Below are 18,568 nucleotides of genomic sequence, written 5' to 3'. Positions count from 1 at the left end.
AAAACTATTTTCGATTTCCTCTGCGAATGCTCTACCCAATGGAAGGAGAGAATCTTAACCCTGGCCAAACGGCTATTATAGAATTCCGAACAACTATCTGGCTTAGGTTCTTAAACCACACAGACTGGATATATCATAGTAAAATGTGGTTAAAGTTCAAAGGCCGATGTTGAATGTAAACCACACCTAAACGTCAAGTTTTTTTCTATATTTCATTTGACATTTTTCATTTTCAGACTACCTGAATTTGAACCATGGAAAGATACACAATCAAGCAATGCGCTAAAGTTATTCAGGCTCATTATGAAAACGGGCGTTCAAATCAAAATGCATATCGCGCACTTCATCTTCAGTGATGAGGCACATTTTCACCTCAGTGGATTCGTCAATAAGCAGAATTGCCGCATTTGGGCGAATGATAGTCCAAGAGTGATTGCCGAAAAACCAATGCACTCACAAAGAGTGACTGTTGGGTGCGGTTTATGGACCGGCGGCGTCATTGGGCCGTATTTTTTCCAAAATGAGGCCGGTCGGGCAGTTACTGTGAATAGTGTTCGCTATCGTGAGATGATAACGAACTTAAAGATATGGATGTGGACGATATGTGGTTTCAACAGGACGGTGCCTCTTGTCACACAGCTAACGAAGCAATGGCTGTTTTGCGCGAAAAATTTGATAGCCGAATAATCTCACGTCGCGGCAATGTCAATTGGCCGCCAAGATCATGTGATTTGACACCGTTGGACTTCTTTCTTTGTGGTTATTTGAAAGAAAAGGTATACGTTGATAAGCCAGCAACAATTCAAGAGCTAAAGGATGAGATAATTCGGCACATTAACGGCATAGTACCTCAATTATGCCTCAGCATTCATCGAAAATTTGGACCATCGGATGGAGGTGTGCCGCCGAGGCCGATATTTTGTTCGAAACGTAATTGAGCCATACCAGTATTATCATAATAAAGAGAAATGACAATAATTTCGTAAAGAAATTCTATTTCATTCAAAATCAACATCGGCCATTAAAACTTAACCGCCCTTTATTATGCTGTACATAACCGTTAAACAAGTTGGTAGGGAGGATGTGGCAACAAAATGGTGCGGAAACGCTAGTTGGATTCCAAATGAATCACCACTTCAACCAACCGACCAACCATACCACGCAGACTTCAAGCTGTAATTGATAATAAGGATACTCAACCAAGTATGATACTAAATACCTTAACATTTTAAAAATTAGAAATGCATAAATGCATCCCTGCTCTTTTTAACTGTATCATTTAAGCTATGGCGTGAATTCACTGCACGTTTTTTTTTTTTTTTTGTGCATTTTATTTTATGTTGAGAAATTAAATAAAACTAAATAAATAAAATATCTGCATATTCTGTTTTTTCATTTTCGCAAAATATTATGAAATATAGAAAACTTTGGAAGAAATCGTATCTGTATCAAATAAGGTTTGAGTGACTGTAGGTATAAGATCACCAGAAAAGTTCTGAAGAGTGGATGAGGGTGTAAGTAAGCTGAAAATATTCTGAACCGCAGTGGCATTCGCAGAATCATAACTGCACTGTCGGGAAATTCGAGAAGATTTCGTTGTATTTGATTACCGAAAAATGTAAACGGAAACTGAATAAATTCTGAAATTGGAAAGCCGAGAACTAAAAGACGGCAGCTAAAATCAAATATATTAAAGCTCACAGGTTGGTTGGAAGCAACTTTAGTCTGGCACTGCGAGCACCATTCCTTTGAAGTTAAGAAAATTAGAGAAAATTCAGAAAAAGTTTAAAATTATCTTATCAAATTAATGCTCAAATGACAAATGAAATGCATCATAAATGATAAATAATACCAGGTGTATAAGCTTAAATCCGCTGTTTTTTAGTAAAAAAAAACCCATTTTTTTTTATAGAAAGCAAATAAATAATTTATTCAAAGTATTTGCCCTCGCTAGCTATACATTTTTCCCATCTATCGGGCAATTTGTGTATACCACGCCAAAAGAATTCTTCATCTTTCGAGGCGAACCACTCGTCAAGCCATTTCCGGACGTCTTCGTACGAATCGAAGTGCTGTTCGGCGAGCGCGTGACCCATCGATGAAAACAGATGATAGTCCGAAGGGGCCAGGTCTGGTGAATAAGCGGGATGAGGTAGCACCTCCCAATTGATTGTCTCCAAGTAGTTTTGGACCATTCTTGACGTGTGCGATGGGGCGTTGTCGTGGAGGAAAATCAGCTTCTCATGTCTTTGTTCATAACGAGGCGTTTTTTCACGCAAAGCACGGCGCAATTTGATGAGTTGTTGGTGGTAGCGATGAGAATTAACAGTTTCACCAGGTTTCAACTGCTCATAGTAAACGACACCCTGCTGATCCCACCAAACGCACAGCATCGTCTTGCGTCCAAAGCGATTAGGTCTTGATGAAGAAGTTGATGGTTGGCCGGGATCGACCTATGATTTTTTTCGTTTAGGATTCTCAAAGTATATCCACTTTTCATTGCTAGTCACCACAAGATGCAGGAACGACTTTCTTTTATGCCTAGCCAGCAAGATTTCGCATGTGTTTTGGCGTCGCTCCATCTGTCTATCGTTCAATTCATGGGGTACCCATTTTCCGACTTTTTGGACCTTTCCCATGGCACGTAAACGCATGGAAATGGCTGGTTGAGTGACACCTAACTGCTCGGCAAGCATTTTTTGCGATTAGGTATCGTCCTCATCCAAAAGAGCCTGCAATTCATGGTCCTCAACTTTTCTGGGCCGATTTTCACGCTTCTTGTCACTCAAGTCAAAATGGCCGTCTTTGAACCGACGAAACCAGTCTCTGCAAGTTGTTTCCGATAATGCACTGTCACCATAGGCCTCCACAAGTATTCGATGCCATTCGGCAGCCGATTTCTTCAAATTAAAGCAAAAAAGTAGAGCTTCCCGCATATGCTCTTTTTTTGGCACAAAATTAGACATGATTACGCAAGGAAAAAAGTTTGTTGCTGTATGAAATCACTGATGATGTGCAGTGATTGATGTAAACAGGTGTCGAACCCATGCAAAAAAAAATATGGCATTTCTATGGTAACTTGATATGCTCACTAACGCCATCTACGAGCAATCAGCGGATTTAAGCTTATACACCTGGTAAAGTGGTAAACGAAGTGGTAATTGGCAAATGAGAAATGACAAATGATAAAAGACAAGTGAATGAATTGAAAATATTATAATATGAAATGAAATGAATAATTAATAAATGACAAATAGTAATTGGCAAATAACTAATCATAAATGCCTAACGATAAATGATAATCGATAAATGGTGAGTGATGAATTATAATCGAGAAATGATTACTGATAAATGGCAAGTAATAAAGAAAATATTAAATTATAATTGACAAAGGGAAAATGATAAATAATAAATTATGTGTTAAATCATAAATTAATGGCTGATAGGTGGATGAGAGGGTAAGAGCCCTGAAATTTAAATAGCCACACCCCGTAGTTAAATATACTAGGTTGCTCTTACACAACTTTTTGCTACAACAAGATCAATAACATGAAGAGGTACGAATTTGCTTGAATTTCCTCTTCACTTGTGTGTTTTAAGATACCAGATATTGTTAAGTTCAGGTTAGGTTAGATCAAGGTGGTTGTGTCAAGGAGACACAGTTCGGTAAAAGAACAACTATACCTTATGATCCCACTAGAAAAAGAAAAAACGAAAAGGTGACAAAGTAAAAAGAATTTTTAAATGGTAATGATTTGTTTGATTAGCTGGAGAACCGCTACATATTGAGAAGCAAGCTTCATAGTGTGAACTAAGGCGTTTCTCTCTTATCTTAGTGACATCAGAGCAATTGAGAGAGAAGAAAAGAAGATGCTGTGATAACTCCAGCTTCTCGTTCGCCTAACAACTGCAATAAAGGCTTAAAACTATACTGCTTTTTCGGGCATGCTCTTCAATAAGATACTTCCAGGTTTACTCTCATGCTACCAAAACTAGTCAAATTTACCTGGTACCCAATTTCATTGTTTTTTCGTCCTTCTCATGGTTTTAAAATGATGGCAAATGGATTGCTGAGTCACATTCAATAAAGCTAAAATTTGTTTTTCTTATAACAATAATCTTCGTTCAGTGCTTTTAACTTTTTTCATTCGTCCGTGGCCCAACTTACTTTTTCAGTCTTAAAACCATTACGCAGATGTTATTTCACGCCAGGAGTATTCAACATTTTTGCGCAAATCAACTGCAAAATCAAGTCAAAATATGGAATTGTCGTCGTAAACGGCGGTTCTTTGGCTCAGGTTAATCACTTATTTTTGCTACACACCTTGGCGTTGACTTATGAATGGAGGAATCTAAATTTGTGTATCTACTCCGAGCGGCAGATGGTTATGAAGGCAAATAGATATTTAATTGCACAAATTCACGCAGAGCTCTGACATTTCCGGTGGGTGCTTTCTTTGTTATCATTTGATATTTTATATCCATTGTGTATATTAAAGTCTGGACCAATGCAATGGTTTTTTCTAGTAACTCCCACTTCACTCCCGCTATTAAACTTGAACTTGAACAGTTTTAGAACTGATTACTGAATTCATATTAAATGAAGGAACAACAATTGTCCCCATGGGCAATAATTATGACTGACATTGCATACAAGGCCTCGTTTGATTGCAAATTTATAATACATGCACTCGAACATACATATACGCACACATGTAGGTGCATGCATACACGCACACACATAACCGAACATTTGCACCAAGCATTCCAACGAAGTGTTAAATAACATGCGGGAAGATGAAGGTCGATATGGAAGTTAGTTACTACACTTATGTATGTATGTAAGTATGTATGTTGATGCCTGTGCCTATATATGTGCGCGTACAGTACGGTGTTATTGGTATCGCTATGAATTATTAAAACACCTCCCCAATGACTATGACATGACATAAATAGGACTGAGCTGTCACAACAGCGGCCACAAATGTCAGTGAACTACCGTTAGTGGTGAAACATTCAAAAACATGACGGCAATTTATGGAATTCTAAATAAACGCATGAAACTTCTGTCGAATATTCTACTAGTTTTGATTTGCCTCGCCATGACGACAGAGTTGAGTGGTTTGAGGGGCGTAAAAAGAATAAATGTAAAAGAGAATATGGCGCAACATCATCGTTTCAGTCCATATCGCGGAAATTTACGTCTAATACTACGAGAGCCACCTTTGAAGGGGCAAGAGAGTTTAGTGCACAAGGATTTGGTGCAAGAACTGTGGATGGAGCAGAAAGTGGATCATTTTGATGAAGCGAATAACAACACCTGGTTGATGGTAAGTAAATATTTATTTATTTTAATATTTATATTATAAAATATTTTTTCTTTTTGAGTGGATTACTTTATTTGAGTTGAAAAATCGAACGCCCGTGAATTTAAAGAATTTTTACGATTTATTTTTTTTTTTTGGAATGATATTTAATTTATAAAATAAAAGTAATAATTATGCGCAGATTGCTCCGATTTTATTTTGAAGAAAGGCGTCAATTATATTTGACACTTTTGAACTAGACAGCTGCAATATACAAACGCAAGCATGTGGAATAATGGTGTAGAGTTTTTTTTTATCAATAATCGGTAGGTGGTGTTGGCAAGCGTGATCACCGAAGTGGTCGTTCGGGCTAGAATATCAAGGCTGCGCCTGCCGATGACGCAGAGAACGAAGATACCTCAACCAGACGACTGGATGGAAGAGGACAATTTTGTGTAGAAAAATCATCAGGGGCGAAAACCACTTAAGCGGTTACACCGAAAAGACGCGTGTGATGCACGCAGAGCCATTACATCCACTCAAAGCCACTGTGTGGTGCGGCGTTCATGCGGAAGGAATGATTGGGCCGTATTTTTACGGTTGTAATGGGGGCTTGGTGATCATGTGATTTCAACAAGATAGTGCAACCGCACAAAAGGCATGGGTCACAATGGAAGCGTAATCTCCCGATGTTCAATATTAATTTTTGAGTTTAGCTTAACATCCAGTGACACTTCCAAATAGTTTGACTATCTAGACAGTCTTACTTTTGGAATAAAATTAAGAATCTTAGTATTCGCTGAATCCACAAAGTTCTATCTACTGGTCCAGCTTGCTTAAGGTACATAATACTATTAGCCCTGTAGGAGAGAAACCTATTAATCAAAAAACCTCATGGTTAACATAAGCAACTACTTATAAGTTAAGTTTAAGCGGTTCTGGACTCGAGGGTTCTTTAAAGTGCTTTTTGTGCCCAAACTGATTGCCCGCCGTTTTACAGATCCTTGTTTAGCTCACTTTTTCCTCTCTTTTACTGATATTTTGAATCAAGAATTCGCGCCACAATTCACCTTGAGTAGGATTTAAAGCTTACGACTATATATTCTCTGGAAAACACTGAGAGCAGTTATAGTCTACTTGAGAAGACAGTTGATTAGCCAAGTGAACCTTACCTAATTTAACCTGACTTTATTATAAAATCTTCTTTGCTTCCAGCACTATTTTCGCAACGATCGCTATTTCCAAGCAGCTGGTCCAATCTTCATATTCGTCGGTGGCGAGTGGGAAATTTCGCCCGTTTATCTCTTGGCAGGACATATGCACGACATAGCTAAACAGCATAATGGTATGCTCTATTATGTGGAGCATCGCTTCTATGGAAACAGTTGGCCTTTGGGGTGAAATATGAAAAATTTCGCTGGTAATTAGGATATGTAAGAAAGTGTTCATTTTTTTAGTGATGCTGCTGTGAAAAATTTCAAGTTTCTGAACGCACGCCAGGCCTTAGCCGACTTGGCCCATTTTATACATCAGCTAAAAGCCACTGAAGACATGCTGGTAGATTCAAAAGTCATACTAACCGGGGCCTCTTACTCTGGTAGCCTGGTAACTTGGTTTGCCAAATTATATCCGAAGTTAATAACCGCTGGATGGGCTTCAAGTGCACCGTTGGTGGCAAAAATGGATTTTTATGGTAAATAAAATTTAGAATGGAATAACGTTTCAGAGTTTGAAGGCATACTTATTATTTCTTTTTTTTTTAAATATGACTTGAAAGAAAATTAGCGTAGAAAAGAATTACGGTTCATAAATGTTTAAAAGCTTCTCCACAGTCCCTTTGGCATTTATGCACGGGATTATAAGCTAAGATCCCCGACTCTTTTTATAATATAGGGACGCTCTGTTAAACGTCATATAGATGGTTTCAAGTGCTCGCCTAAATAGACTTAAGAAAATATATTTACATGGAATCACTACTTCGCTAAAAACTTGTTTAAAGGAGAAACGTATTAGTTTCTATATGAAATATAAATAGATTACGTGTTTTTGGTTTTTTTTGAATACATGACTATCGACTTAGGCGGTTATTGCTTGTAATCACAGAGATAAGAAAGCTTGTATCCTCACTTTCATTTCCACATACATACGCTTACTACTATGCACGTACTCACACTATATACATACACACTAGGCCGGGTCGATTTGTGGGGAGGCAAAAAAATCGCCCATTGCTCTGTGAAAATCATATTCTAGGGATCAAAATAAGAAACTTTGCCGAAGGAACCATACCTCTAAAACGAATTCTGATGTCCCCCAATTTGGGTCGAACTTTTTAGTTTCTTTTCTCATGTAAAGGCCAAAAATGGTGATATTTTGAAGTGATTGTATGTGCCACTGGCATGGGTGGATCGGCCGTCCAAAGTTAGTGGGGGTCGGTCATACATTTGAACTCGATTGGAGCACTCTAAATGGGTCAAAGTGGGATTTTTCGTTCGACCCAAATTCCGGGACATCAGAATTCGTTTTAGAGGTATGGTTCCTTCGGCAAAGTTTCTTATTTTGATCCCTAGAATATGATTTTCACAGAGCGATGGGAGATTTTTTTGCCTCCCCACAAATCGACCCGGCCTAATACACACGCATGTTTGTTTGCCCAGAATATATGCAACAAGTCGGTAAAGTCATTCAACATCGTGGGGGTCATGAATGTGCTAAACGCGTCGAGGCAGGCCTTACAGCCATGGCGGCGATACTCGAATCCTCGAATAGCTCTCAATTGATGCGAGCCCTACGCATATGCAATAATTTCGAAGCAACAAACCAACTGGATCGTGCTGCACTTTTCAATGGCATTGGCAATTATTTTGCCGCATACGCGCAACTGTATGAGTAAGTAGATATATTTTATAATAATCTCATTTTGTAAAGTCTTAATTTTTTAATATCGCAACCTCTTTGTGAAGCGATCAAATTCCAAACATTTGCGCCTCGCTCACTAAACCGTCTGACAAGGACGACATGGCAGCCTTCATTGAATTTTTCATGCATATATTCTGGCCCGAGGCGTTAGAGCGCATACATTCCGATGACTGGTGCAACGATTTGTCTTATGAAGGCATGAAATCCATCTTCACCGATATAACCGACCGGCTAAGCGGTAGTGAGTATCCTTGGTGACAGGCCCATCCAGGTGGCGGCAACTGCCATAGTATCAGTAACAGAAAAGACTGAGAGGCAAGTTTGCATAATTAAATTGTAAATTAATTTGCATTCATTTTCAGCACGTCAATGGTTTTATCAGAGTTGCCGCGAATTCGGCTGGTTCGCCACCACCGCCGCCAGAAGCAGCAACGAAGATAGCAGCCACAACATTCGCCTACAGGTCGCCGGACAAGCAAAGCTACTACGCCGCCATGAACAGCCGTCCCCACTGGCGCACTCATTTGGCCGTCAAGTGCCACTCAATTATTTTCAACAGCTATGTCGCGATGTATTTGGCCCACTCGCCGCCAATAGAGCAGCGTATAATGGTGACGACATTTTTACTAGCGTTCAACAAACAAACAGCCATTTTGGTGGCTTAACTGCTGCCACGACGCTACAACAGCGCGTCATCTTTACTCACGGCCAACTGGACCCCTGGCGCGCGGTTGGACTGCAGCAGGGTAAAAATGTCATTAACATAGCAGGTGAGTTGGCTAGCCGCTAAGTTAAACAGAGTCGCAGCAAATGTTTGCTCTATGGCTGGGTTCATTGCGTAGTCAAAACCGAAATTTTGCCGCCTTTTAAAGCGAAACTACAAACATATTTTTCGGCACAAATGCTCAGCGCTTTTATCTGTTGGCTTTTACGAGCGCTTTAGCTGTTGGTTGGCAAGTTTACGTTTAATTATCACGCATTGCCATCGAAGACTGCTGTATAGTTATGCTAATTAGAATCTTCTCTTTTGTCATTTTACAAATTGTTATTGCTTTGTTAGCACTTTTTTTTACACTGACGTTTTTCTGCTTTGTGGAATCCCAGACTACTCTCACACTGCTGATTTGGATTCCATAAACTTCTCCGATTCGGTGGAAATGAATGTTGCCAAACTGAAAGTAGCTGCCTTTTTGCGACGCGCCTTAAGGAAAATGACAACAACAACAGCGAGGGCCAAAAATGTGTATTAATAAAGTTAGTGGCAACCGTTGAGAAGATTCTGGGGACAGTCACAGTTGGGTCACGATTTGAGTTGATTTAATCTTGAAAGTAATTATAATTAAGTGCTATTTTTCTTCGAAAACCAAGAGGAGAAATATAATATTAATGTGTATACTAGGGTGGCCCAACTTGAAGAGTCCTACAATTTTTTAATTTTATGATGGCACCGTTTTAATAGTTTCGTTCTTAAAAAAAAAAAAAATTCGTTCTTACTCTTTATTAATATCTTTTCTCTCTTAAACGACGATTATAATTTTTTTTTTAACTTTTTCGTTTAAAATTATTACTTTAATTAAAAAGTATGTCGAAAATTTTTTTTCTCAAATTTTGAGTAAAAATTTTTACTTAACTTTGTAACTATTTATAATATAATTGAGTTTAATTTGTATTATCATTACCCTAAAAAACTAAATGTCTGTTGTAAGGAACTAAAGTGTTTTTCAATTGGCGCGGGTCGATTTTGGCGCCCTGTGGCAGCCATTTTGTTTTGGTGACATCTGTCAAATCTTTTGTTTATTATTCAGTTGTTTATGCCAAATCATCATGGCAAGTTACACGATTGATTCATCAAATGATAAAACTTTATTATGAAAATGAGTGTTCATTAACGCAAACGTTGCGCGCATTGCGCCCATTTTTCGGTAGACGTGGTGGCCCTTCCAATTTCTTATGGCCCATATTGAACCATATGGACCTAGACGACATGTGGTTCCAGCATGACGGCGCTACGTGCCACACAGCAAACGCCATTTTATTCCATTTCAACATCTACCCGCCCTTATTGAAAAACTCTTTATTATGTATATTAGAGTGGTCCAACTTGCTTATTTTTAACTTTCATTCCGATTTGTTTCATACTAGGAAATGTCGCAGTTATGAGAAATTAAATACTAGTTGGAAAAATTAAATTTAGAAAGAAAATTGTATTTATAGACTTATTGGACACATATTCTGAACATCAAACTTGTGCATAGTACACTATCGGAGCCAATTTACGCTATGAACTATCTGCTTAATTGAATGGTTCTGAACATTCGCCACTCGACACTCACTCCTGCTCTCAAAGAGTACTGCCCAACAAGCTGACATGCATTAGCACTCGGACTGGTGGACTATGCACTCCCGTCTATATTTGGCATTACAACGTTTACGACCCTCCTACCCTCAAGGGAAGAGTGGGAACGGGACGACGTGAGACAGGGCGAGTCCATCCATGTATACACAGATGGCTCAAAGCTCGAGGGCAGGGTGGGGGCAGGTGTATATTCCGAACATCTGGGGATCTCCTTCAGTTTTCGGCTCCCCGACTACTGTAGTGTCTTTCAGGCTGAACTGATGGCAATAATAAAAGCCGCGACACTGATACAGTGTGATGCGATATTCGGAAGTGATATCTACATTTTCACTGATAGCCAAGCGGCGATAAAAACAGTCGACAACATCAAAGGTAGCCATGAAATGCCGCACATCTCTTAACGAGATGGCTGAGTCATTTCACCTAAAGGTAACATGGGTTCCTGGCCATCGCGACATTGAGGGTAACTGTCGAGCCGATGAACTAGCAAGACTCGGCACTAAATTGTCTGACGAGCACATATGTAGATAATGACTTAGGGATACCCTTACAAACATGTAAGCTACTCCTCCTTGAAGAAATTGTAAAGAAAGCAAACGAAAGATGGCGTAATGAAGCCACCTGCAAAATCGGCCGTCAACTGTGGCCGACTCTAAATGCTAAACGCACAGAATCTCTGCTAAGCCAAAATAAACACAGTGTTAGCACATTGATCTCAGTCATAACGGGGCACTGCCTATTAGGTAGACACGCCCAAAGGATGGGTGTGCAAACATATGACTTCTGTAGAAGTTGTCTAGATGAGGACGAGGAAGAGACAATCTCGCACCTACTGTGCCACTGCCCTGCTCTATCCAGACGCAGGTTTACTATTCTGGGTAGGCAATTTTTTAATGAGTTAGAAGACCTCAGTTCTATAGAAATCAGAGATATTTTAAAATTTTTGAAAAACACACACTGGTTTTAGGAGAGATAGGGGCAAGCTCCCCATGCGGCATCACAATGGGCTATGAGCCTGAGCGTGTCCCGCAGGACAACCCCTTCAACCTAACCTAACCTAGCACTGGAGCAACATTTCTCGTTTTCTACGTACCGCCGTCGAAGAAGAAATCGGATTCCGGCGAGCCCGAAAAAACAGTTGGTATGACGAGGAATGTCATGCTGCCGCAGAAAAAAAAGACTCTGTCTATAGACCCAAACTGCGATCGAGCACAACGCGAGCCATATGGGATCGCTATCGAGAGCTAAAAAAGGAAGAGAGACGTATTATCCGAAAGAAGAAACAAGAATTACGTGAGTGCGAGGAGCTTGAGATGCTGGCCAATAGGAGCAACGCTCGAAAATTCTACCATAAAGTTCGGCGGCTCACAGAAGAGGCGTTTTCCTGTTAGAACAGGTGGTGACTGACGTACAGAGCAATCTTAATCTATGGAGGGAACACTTCTCGAACCTGTTAAACAGTGACAGCTGCGCATGTCACAGAGAATGTGAAGATCCCGATAACCCAATCGTTGACGACGGAATTGTCGTCCGGCTACCCGATCATGACTAGGTGAGAATAGCGATAACGCGGCTAAAGAACAACAAAAAGCCGCGTGAGCCGACGCACTACCGGCTAAGCTATTCAAATATGGTGGCAAGGAGCTGGTAAGGTGCATGCACCAGCTTCTATGCAGAATATGGTCGGATGAAAGCATGTCTGCCCAATCATACATTCTGTGCCAATTAACGCGCTATTAGTTTCAAGCCATTTTCAAATTGGATAAAGAGTCAAAGCGAATGGGTCTGGTGGTAAAATAAATGTATTCGATGCGTAGCAAACAAAGTGGGATAGCTCTACAAAAGGGCGTTGGACTCACAAATGCATTCCCAAAATGTTCGCGCTTCCATTCTCTCTTCTTAATTGGCGCGATAACCGCTTACGCGATTTTGGCCGAGTTTAACAAAGCGCGCCAGTCGTTTCTTTCTCGTGCTAACCGGCGCCAATTGGACACACCAAGTGAAGCCAAGTCCTTCTCCACCTGATCTTTCCAACGCAGAGGAGGCCTTCCTCTTCCTCTACTACCACCAGCTGGTACCGCATCGAATACTTTCAAAGCCGGAGCGTTTGTATCCATTCGGACGACATGACCCAGCCAACGTAGCCGCTGGATCTTTATTCGCTGCGCTATGTCTATGTCGTCGTAAAGCTCATACAGCTCATCGTTCCATCGTCTGCGATATTCGCCGTTGCCAACGTGCAAAGGTCCAAAAATCTTACGCAGAATCTTTCTCTCGAACACTCCAAGCGTCGCTTCATCGGATGTTGTCATCGTCCAAGCTTCTGCGCCATACGTCAGGACGGGCATGATGAGAGTTTTGTAGAGTGTTAGTTTTGTTCGTCGAGAGAGGACTTTACTGCTCAGTTGCCTACTTAGTCCGAAGTAGCACTTGTTGGCAAGAGAGATTCTACGTTGGATTTCAAGGCTGACATTGTTATCGGTGTTAATGCTGGTTCCTAAATAAACGAAGTCTTTTACAACCTCGAAATTATAACTGTCTACAGTGACGTGGGAGCCGATACGCGAGTGCGCCGACTGTTTGTTTGAAGACAGGAGGTACTTCGTTTTGTCCTCGTTCACCACCAAACCCATTCGCTTTGCCTCTTTATCCAGTTTGGAGAAGGCAGAACTAACAGCGCGGTTGTTAAGGCCGATGATGTCAATATCATCGGCATACGCCAGCAATTGTACGCTCTTATAAAAAATTGTGCCTGAGCGATTAAGTTCTGCGGTTCGTACGATGCTCTCCAACATCAGGTTAAAGAAGTCACACGACAGCGAGTCACCCTGTCTGAAACCTCGTTTGGTATCAAACGGCTCGGAGAGGTCCTTCTGACGGCGCTGCTGGTGTTGAGCAACGTCATCTTACATAGCCGTATTAGTTTTGCGGGGATACCAAATTCAGACATCGCGGCATACAGGTAACTCCTTTCCGTACTGTCGAATGCAGCTTTGAAGTCGACGAAAAGGTGGTGTGTGTCGATTCTCCTTTCATGGGTCTTTTCCAAGATTTGGCGTATTGAGAATATTTGGTCGATGGTAGACTTTCCAGGTCTGAAGCCACACTGATAAGGTCCAATCAGTTGGTTGACGGTGGGCTTCAGCCTTTCACACAATACGCTCGCTAGAACCTTATAGGCGATATTTAGAAGACTTATCCCGCGGTAATTGGCACAAATTGCAGGATCGCCCTTCTTATGGATTGGGCAGAGCACACTTAAATTCCAATCGGCAGGCATGCTTTCATCCGACCATATTTTGCATAGGAGCTGATGCATGCACCTTACCAGCTCCTCGCCGCCATGTTTGAATAGCTCAGCCGGCAGTCCGTCGGCGCCCGCGGCTTTGTTGTTCTTTATCCGTGATATTGCTATTCTCACCTCGTCATGGTCGGGTAACGGAACTACAATTCCGTCGTCATCGATTGGGGTATCGGGATCTTCACATTCTCTACGACATGCGCAGCTGTCACTGTTTAACAGGTTCGAGAAGTGTTCCCTCCATAATTTAAGATTGCTCTGTACGTCAGTCACCAGATCGCCGTCTTTGTTCTTACAGGAAAACGCCCCGGTCTTAAAACCTTCTGTAAGCCGCCGAACTTTCTGGTAGAATTTTCGGGCGTTGTTCCTGTTGGCCAGCATCTCAAGCTCTTCGCACTCACGTATTTCGGCCTCTCGTTTCTTCTGTCGGATAATACGTCTCTCTTCCTTTTTCAGCTCTCTGTAGCGATCCCACATGGCTCGCGTTGCGCCCGATCGCAGCGTAGCTCTATAGGCGGCATCCTTTCTTTCTGCGGCAGCATGACATTCCTCGTCGTACCAATTGTTTTTTCGGGCTCGCCGGAATCCGATTTCTTCTTCGGCGGCGGTACGTAGGGAACGAGAAATGTTGCTCCATTGCTCGTGCATGCCGGTTTGTTGGGAAGTGCTCTCTGAGAGCAGGAGTGAGAGTCGAGTGGCGAATCTTCTGGCTGTCTGTTGTGATTGCAGCTTTTCGATGTCGAACATTCTTTGCGTAGGGAGATGTACGTTTTTTGCTGCACAGAGGCGTGTGCGCAGTTTGGCTGCAACAAGGTAATGATCCGAGTCAATGTTGGGTCCTCGGATCGTACGTACATCTAATACACTAGAAGCGTGTCTTCCATCTATCACAACATGATCGATCTGGTTTCGCGTTTTTCAATCAGGAGACAGCCAGGTAGCTTGGTGTATCTTTTTATGCTGGAATCTGGTGCTGCAGAATACCATGTTTCGGGCCCCGGCGAAGTCGATCAGCCTCTGTCCGTTACCGGATGTTTCGTTGTGCAGGCTGAATTTTCCGGCTGTGGGACCAAAAATTCCTTCCTTGCCCACCCTGGCGTTGAAGTCGCCAATCACGATTTTTATGTCGTGGCGGGGGCAGTGCTCATACGAACGCTCCAAGGAATCATAGAAGGAATCTTTGGTCGCATCGTCCTTCTCTTCCGTCGGGGCGTGGGCGCAAATTAGCGATATGTTAAAAAAACGTGCTTTGATGCGGATTATTGCGAGACGCTCGTCCACCGGAGTGAACGACAGTACTTGGCGACGAAGTCTCTCTCCCACAACAAATCCGACACCGAATTTGCGCTCCTTTACATGGCAGCTGTAGTAGACGTCGCAAGGTCCTATGGTTTTCTTGCCTTGCCCCGTCCATCGCATCTCTTGGATGGCAGTGATGTCAGCCTTTGCTCTTACGAGGACATCAACCAGCCGGGCAGAGGCACCTTCCCCATTAAGGGACCGGACATTCCAGGTGCATGCCCTCAAATCGTATTCCTTATTTCGTTTGCAGGGGTCGTCATCAGTGTTGGAAGTTCTCATCCGAGGCTTTGTTGCTGTTTTCATTGGGGGGGATTTTTAAGTGGCGGGTCCCAAACCCAGCGCACAACCAGCTATGCTGGGATGCTTCGCTTTCTCACGTTAGCTCACTCCCGAACGGGTGTTCGAAAGCTAACCAGAGGATACGTGGGCTAATCCCGGACGTTGTGAGCTGCTTGAACCATATGTAGAAGAATCGTCCTGGCCACTCCCAAGTGAATGGCGATCAGTAACTTTCCCCACTTGCGTGGACTTCTACACATGGAACCATCCTCCTCGCGCTTCCATTAGACAAATGAAAAACTCCATAGAGTCTTTAGAGAACCTCCTTCGCTCGAAACAATCTTGCAACATACATATGTTGCTCTCGAAGGAAAAGTGGAATGCGGCAAGCGACACAGTGGCCGAGACTGTGGAAGACTGAGACACAGCAGCGGTTCTTAATCGGGGCCGTCAAGTATCCCCCCAGTGAGAATTTATGAAAATAAATAGGCTTATCCTGGTTTCAGAAGGCCACTTGAGGGTAGCGAGCTATCACAACGCCTATGAAAAAAAAAAACACTTTTGGTACATATATATGCCAGCGCGAAACTATCTTGCATTATTCCAACAATATGTAGTAGGTATAACTAACTCGCAGCCTTGTTGTATATTAGTACTACTGGGTGGATTCCATCAGGCCCGAGGGTCTTGTTTGGCTTAAAGCAGCTAATGACCTAAATTATAAACAATTGTTTAGTTAGTTTCCAGTCGGCTCCCGGAAAATGTGTAGCCAGTAAAACGCATGTCCTATCCTCCTCATTGCACGTATATGTGCCATCTGTGCTTCTGATGCCTAACTTAATGTGAACTGTTTCCTTAGCCACAGTTTTGTGGAGCTTAACCGCAACGGGGCTACAGCTGTGTGGTAAGGTATGATTTCCTGCCAAAACATAATTAGAATTCTTGCACTCATTCAAAGTTTATAAGAAAATATTCTACTTTGATGAATTTTTGTTAGCGTCTAAGAAGAAATGTCGATTCAGCACCCATATGCATTTCTAAAAATGTGTCAAGACATAAACGATTAAAAGGCCAAATGAACTTCCCAAGCGCTTTCATCTCATTGGATGTTAAAATTGAAGCGGACTTATAGATTGCGGCGAGAAAAAATTTAATAGCAAAAAACAAAAGTCGCAGAACAGCGAAAAATTGCTGAACAACAAACAATAAAAATAAAATCTTTATTTATAATCTTGTCAGCATGCGCTGTACTTACTCACCTACTCTATTACTTTTTTATTGGTTTCTCTTGCTTGCTCAAACCCATTACTTGCTACCATAAAGCGTTGGTGGAATATGCGCCTGCGGCAATGTTGCAATATGTGGTTGGGAAACACACACATGTACATACACAAACATTATAGCTCTGAAAACAGACTGTTTGGTTAATAACAGTAACAGCCGCAAACCATACGAACAACATATGCAAGATAAGAAGAAGACGGAGGTGGTTGATGACAGCAGCAACAGGATCGTAACAGTGGCAACATGTGGTCACCATTAAAAAAATTGCCGTAATGCATCAATAAATTAGTTTTCATACTGTAATGCGCAGATGGCACCTGACAACGTATACAATTACTTTGCATATGTAAATATGTATATATATGTATGTATACACGTAGGTAAGTTGCGGCAGAGCTAAATACATACTATATATGCAAATGTAGCTATGGATTTGTCATATTTTCTCAATTGCGACGTTGTCTGTCGCAGTCGTTTTTCCTTGCATTTGCGTGCTTTTATTGTGAGAACTATACACACATCTTCTCGCGTAATAACAATTTATCGTTTTCAATATATTAAAGTGGCTTTTATAATATTCACACCTCGTAATTTACAAGGGCTCAACAATTTTTTGTTGTTTCGGTTTCCATTCGCATATTCGAAGATTATTACTCATACGCCCCGTGGACGTATGTTTTGTTCGTGCAGACATACATGCATACAATAGAACATGACTTATTAAGGCAACACTTGAGGTGACTAGTAGTACTCGTTTTTTTTTTTACTCTCAGCGTCAAACTAGACACAGAGGAATCATTCTCGGAATAAACAAATTCGCAGTGGAATCCTTCTTCGATATCAAAATTCATCTAATCAACGTGGTGTTCGCTTAAGGGGTAACACCACTGTAGAAATTTCAAAAAATTGATTTTTTTTTATAAGCTTAAAAAATTCTTTGAACCTTTTAAAATACAGAACAAAAAGTTTTATACGTTACCGAAGTATATTTCATAAATATTTTAAGCTTTTAACCAAGCGATAGTGACTGCTACCTAACGACTTCTCCAAATTTCCAAACTTTAAACGCGTTTTTCTCAAAACACGTTTTCTGAAATTGGCACGCAGCATAACTCAAACAATTTTAAATATTTTTAATCAGGTTTTTCACTACGTCTGTATAATAACCATCTTAAGAGAAGAGCGTAGGGGATTTTCGATAGATTAATTTAAACGATTGTTATAATTATTTAAGTGCCGTTTTTTTAGTCCAAAATATAGTTTTTTCATTCAAATGCTTGCTAATTCCACAAAAATAAATATTTTTTAAATCCCCTACGTGTTTCTCTAGCTATTCTTATCTAGATTAAGAAAAAAAATGTTTCTTTGTTCCAGATTAAAATTTGCACCCTCTGTGCTGCGTGCCGCGGAGCTCCTTCAAGAGAAACCACATTACAAAAATGTCTCCAATGCCGCCATTTTGTAAAATTTTACGATCAAACTTTGTAGTTTTGTATTTTAGTATATAAGTAATAACTTCCCAAATCAGAGTGATTGTTTCCCCTTTCCTTCTATACAAAAAAATTCTTTAAAAATCGTGTTTATTTTACGCGTGTACAGTGGTGTTACCCCTTAACGGCCTGCTTTAAAGAATGAAAGGTCGGTCTGATGATTGCTTTCTTTTAACTCAGAATGGAACATAGGGCATCAACTACTTCAGAACACCATCGGATACGGTTTTGGATAATTTGGCACTTTTTTATTGCATGTATTGTATTCTTTCATACATCGGATGCGCAATTGCAGCGATGCATTGACCAAGTTAAGTAGGCAGTCGTGCGA

General features: G+C 41.1%; 1 protein-coding gene across 1 annotated transcript; it reads left to right on the top strand.

Annotated features, from left to right (window-relative positions):
• Positions 1 to 5,159: 5,159 nt before the first annotated feature.
• Positions 5,160 to 9,475, top strand: LOC129235332 (putative serine protease K12H4.7). The gene is made up of 7 exons (XM_054869109.1): positions 5,160 to 5,330; positions 6,522 to 6,703; positions 6,764 to 6,999; positions 7,964 to 8,195; positions 8,270 to 8,466; positions 8,588 to 8,995; positions 9,330 to 9,475. Exons 1-7 carry the CDS (start codon positions 5,160 to 5,162, stop codon positions 9,473 to 9,475), a joined length of 1,572 nt encoding a protein of 523 aa, XP_054725084.1.
• The last annotated feature ends 9,093 nt before the right edge of the window (positions 9,476 to 18,568 follow it).

Source organism: Anastrepha obliqua, chromosome 1, assembly GCF_027943255.1.
Source record: "Anastrepha obliqua isolate idAnaObli1 chromosome 1, idAnaObli1_1.0, whole genome shotgun sequence".
Classification (NCBI taxonomy): Eukaryota; Metazoa; Arthropoda; class Insecta; order Diptera; family Tephritidae; genus Anastrepha; species Anastrepha obliqua.
This window is presented reverse-complemented; position numbering and strand designations above follow the sequence as displayed.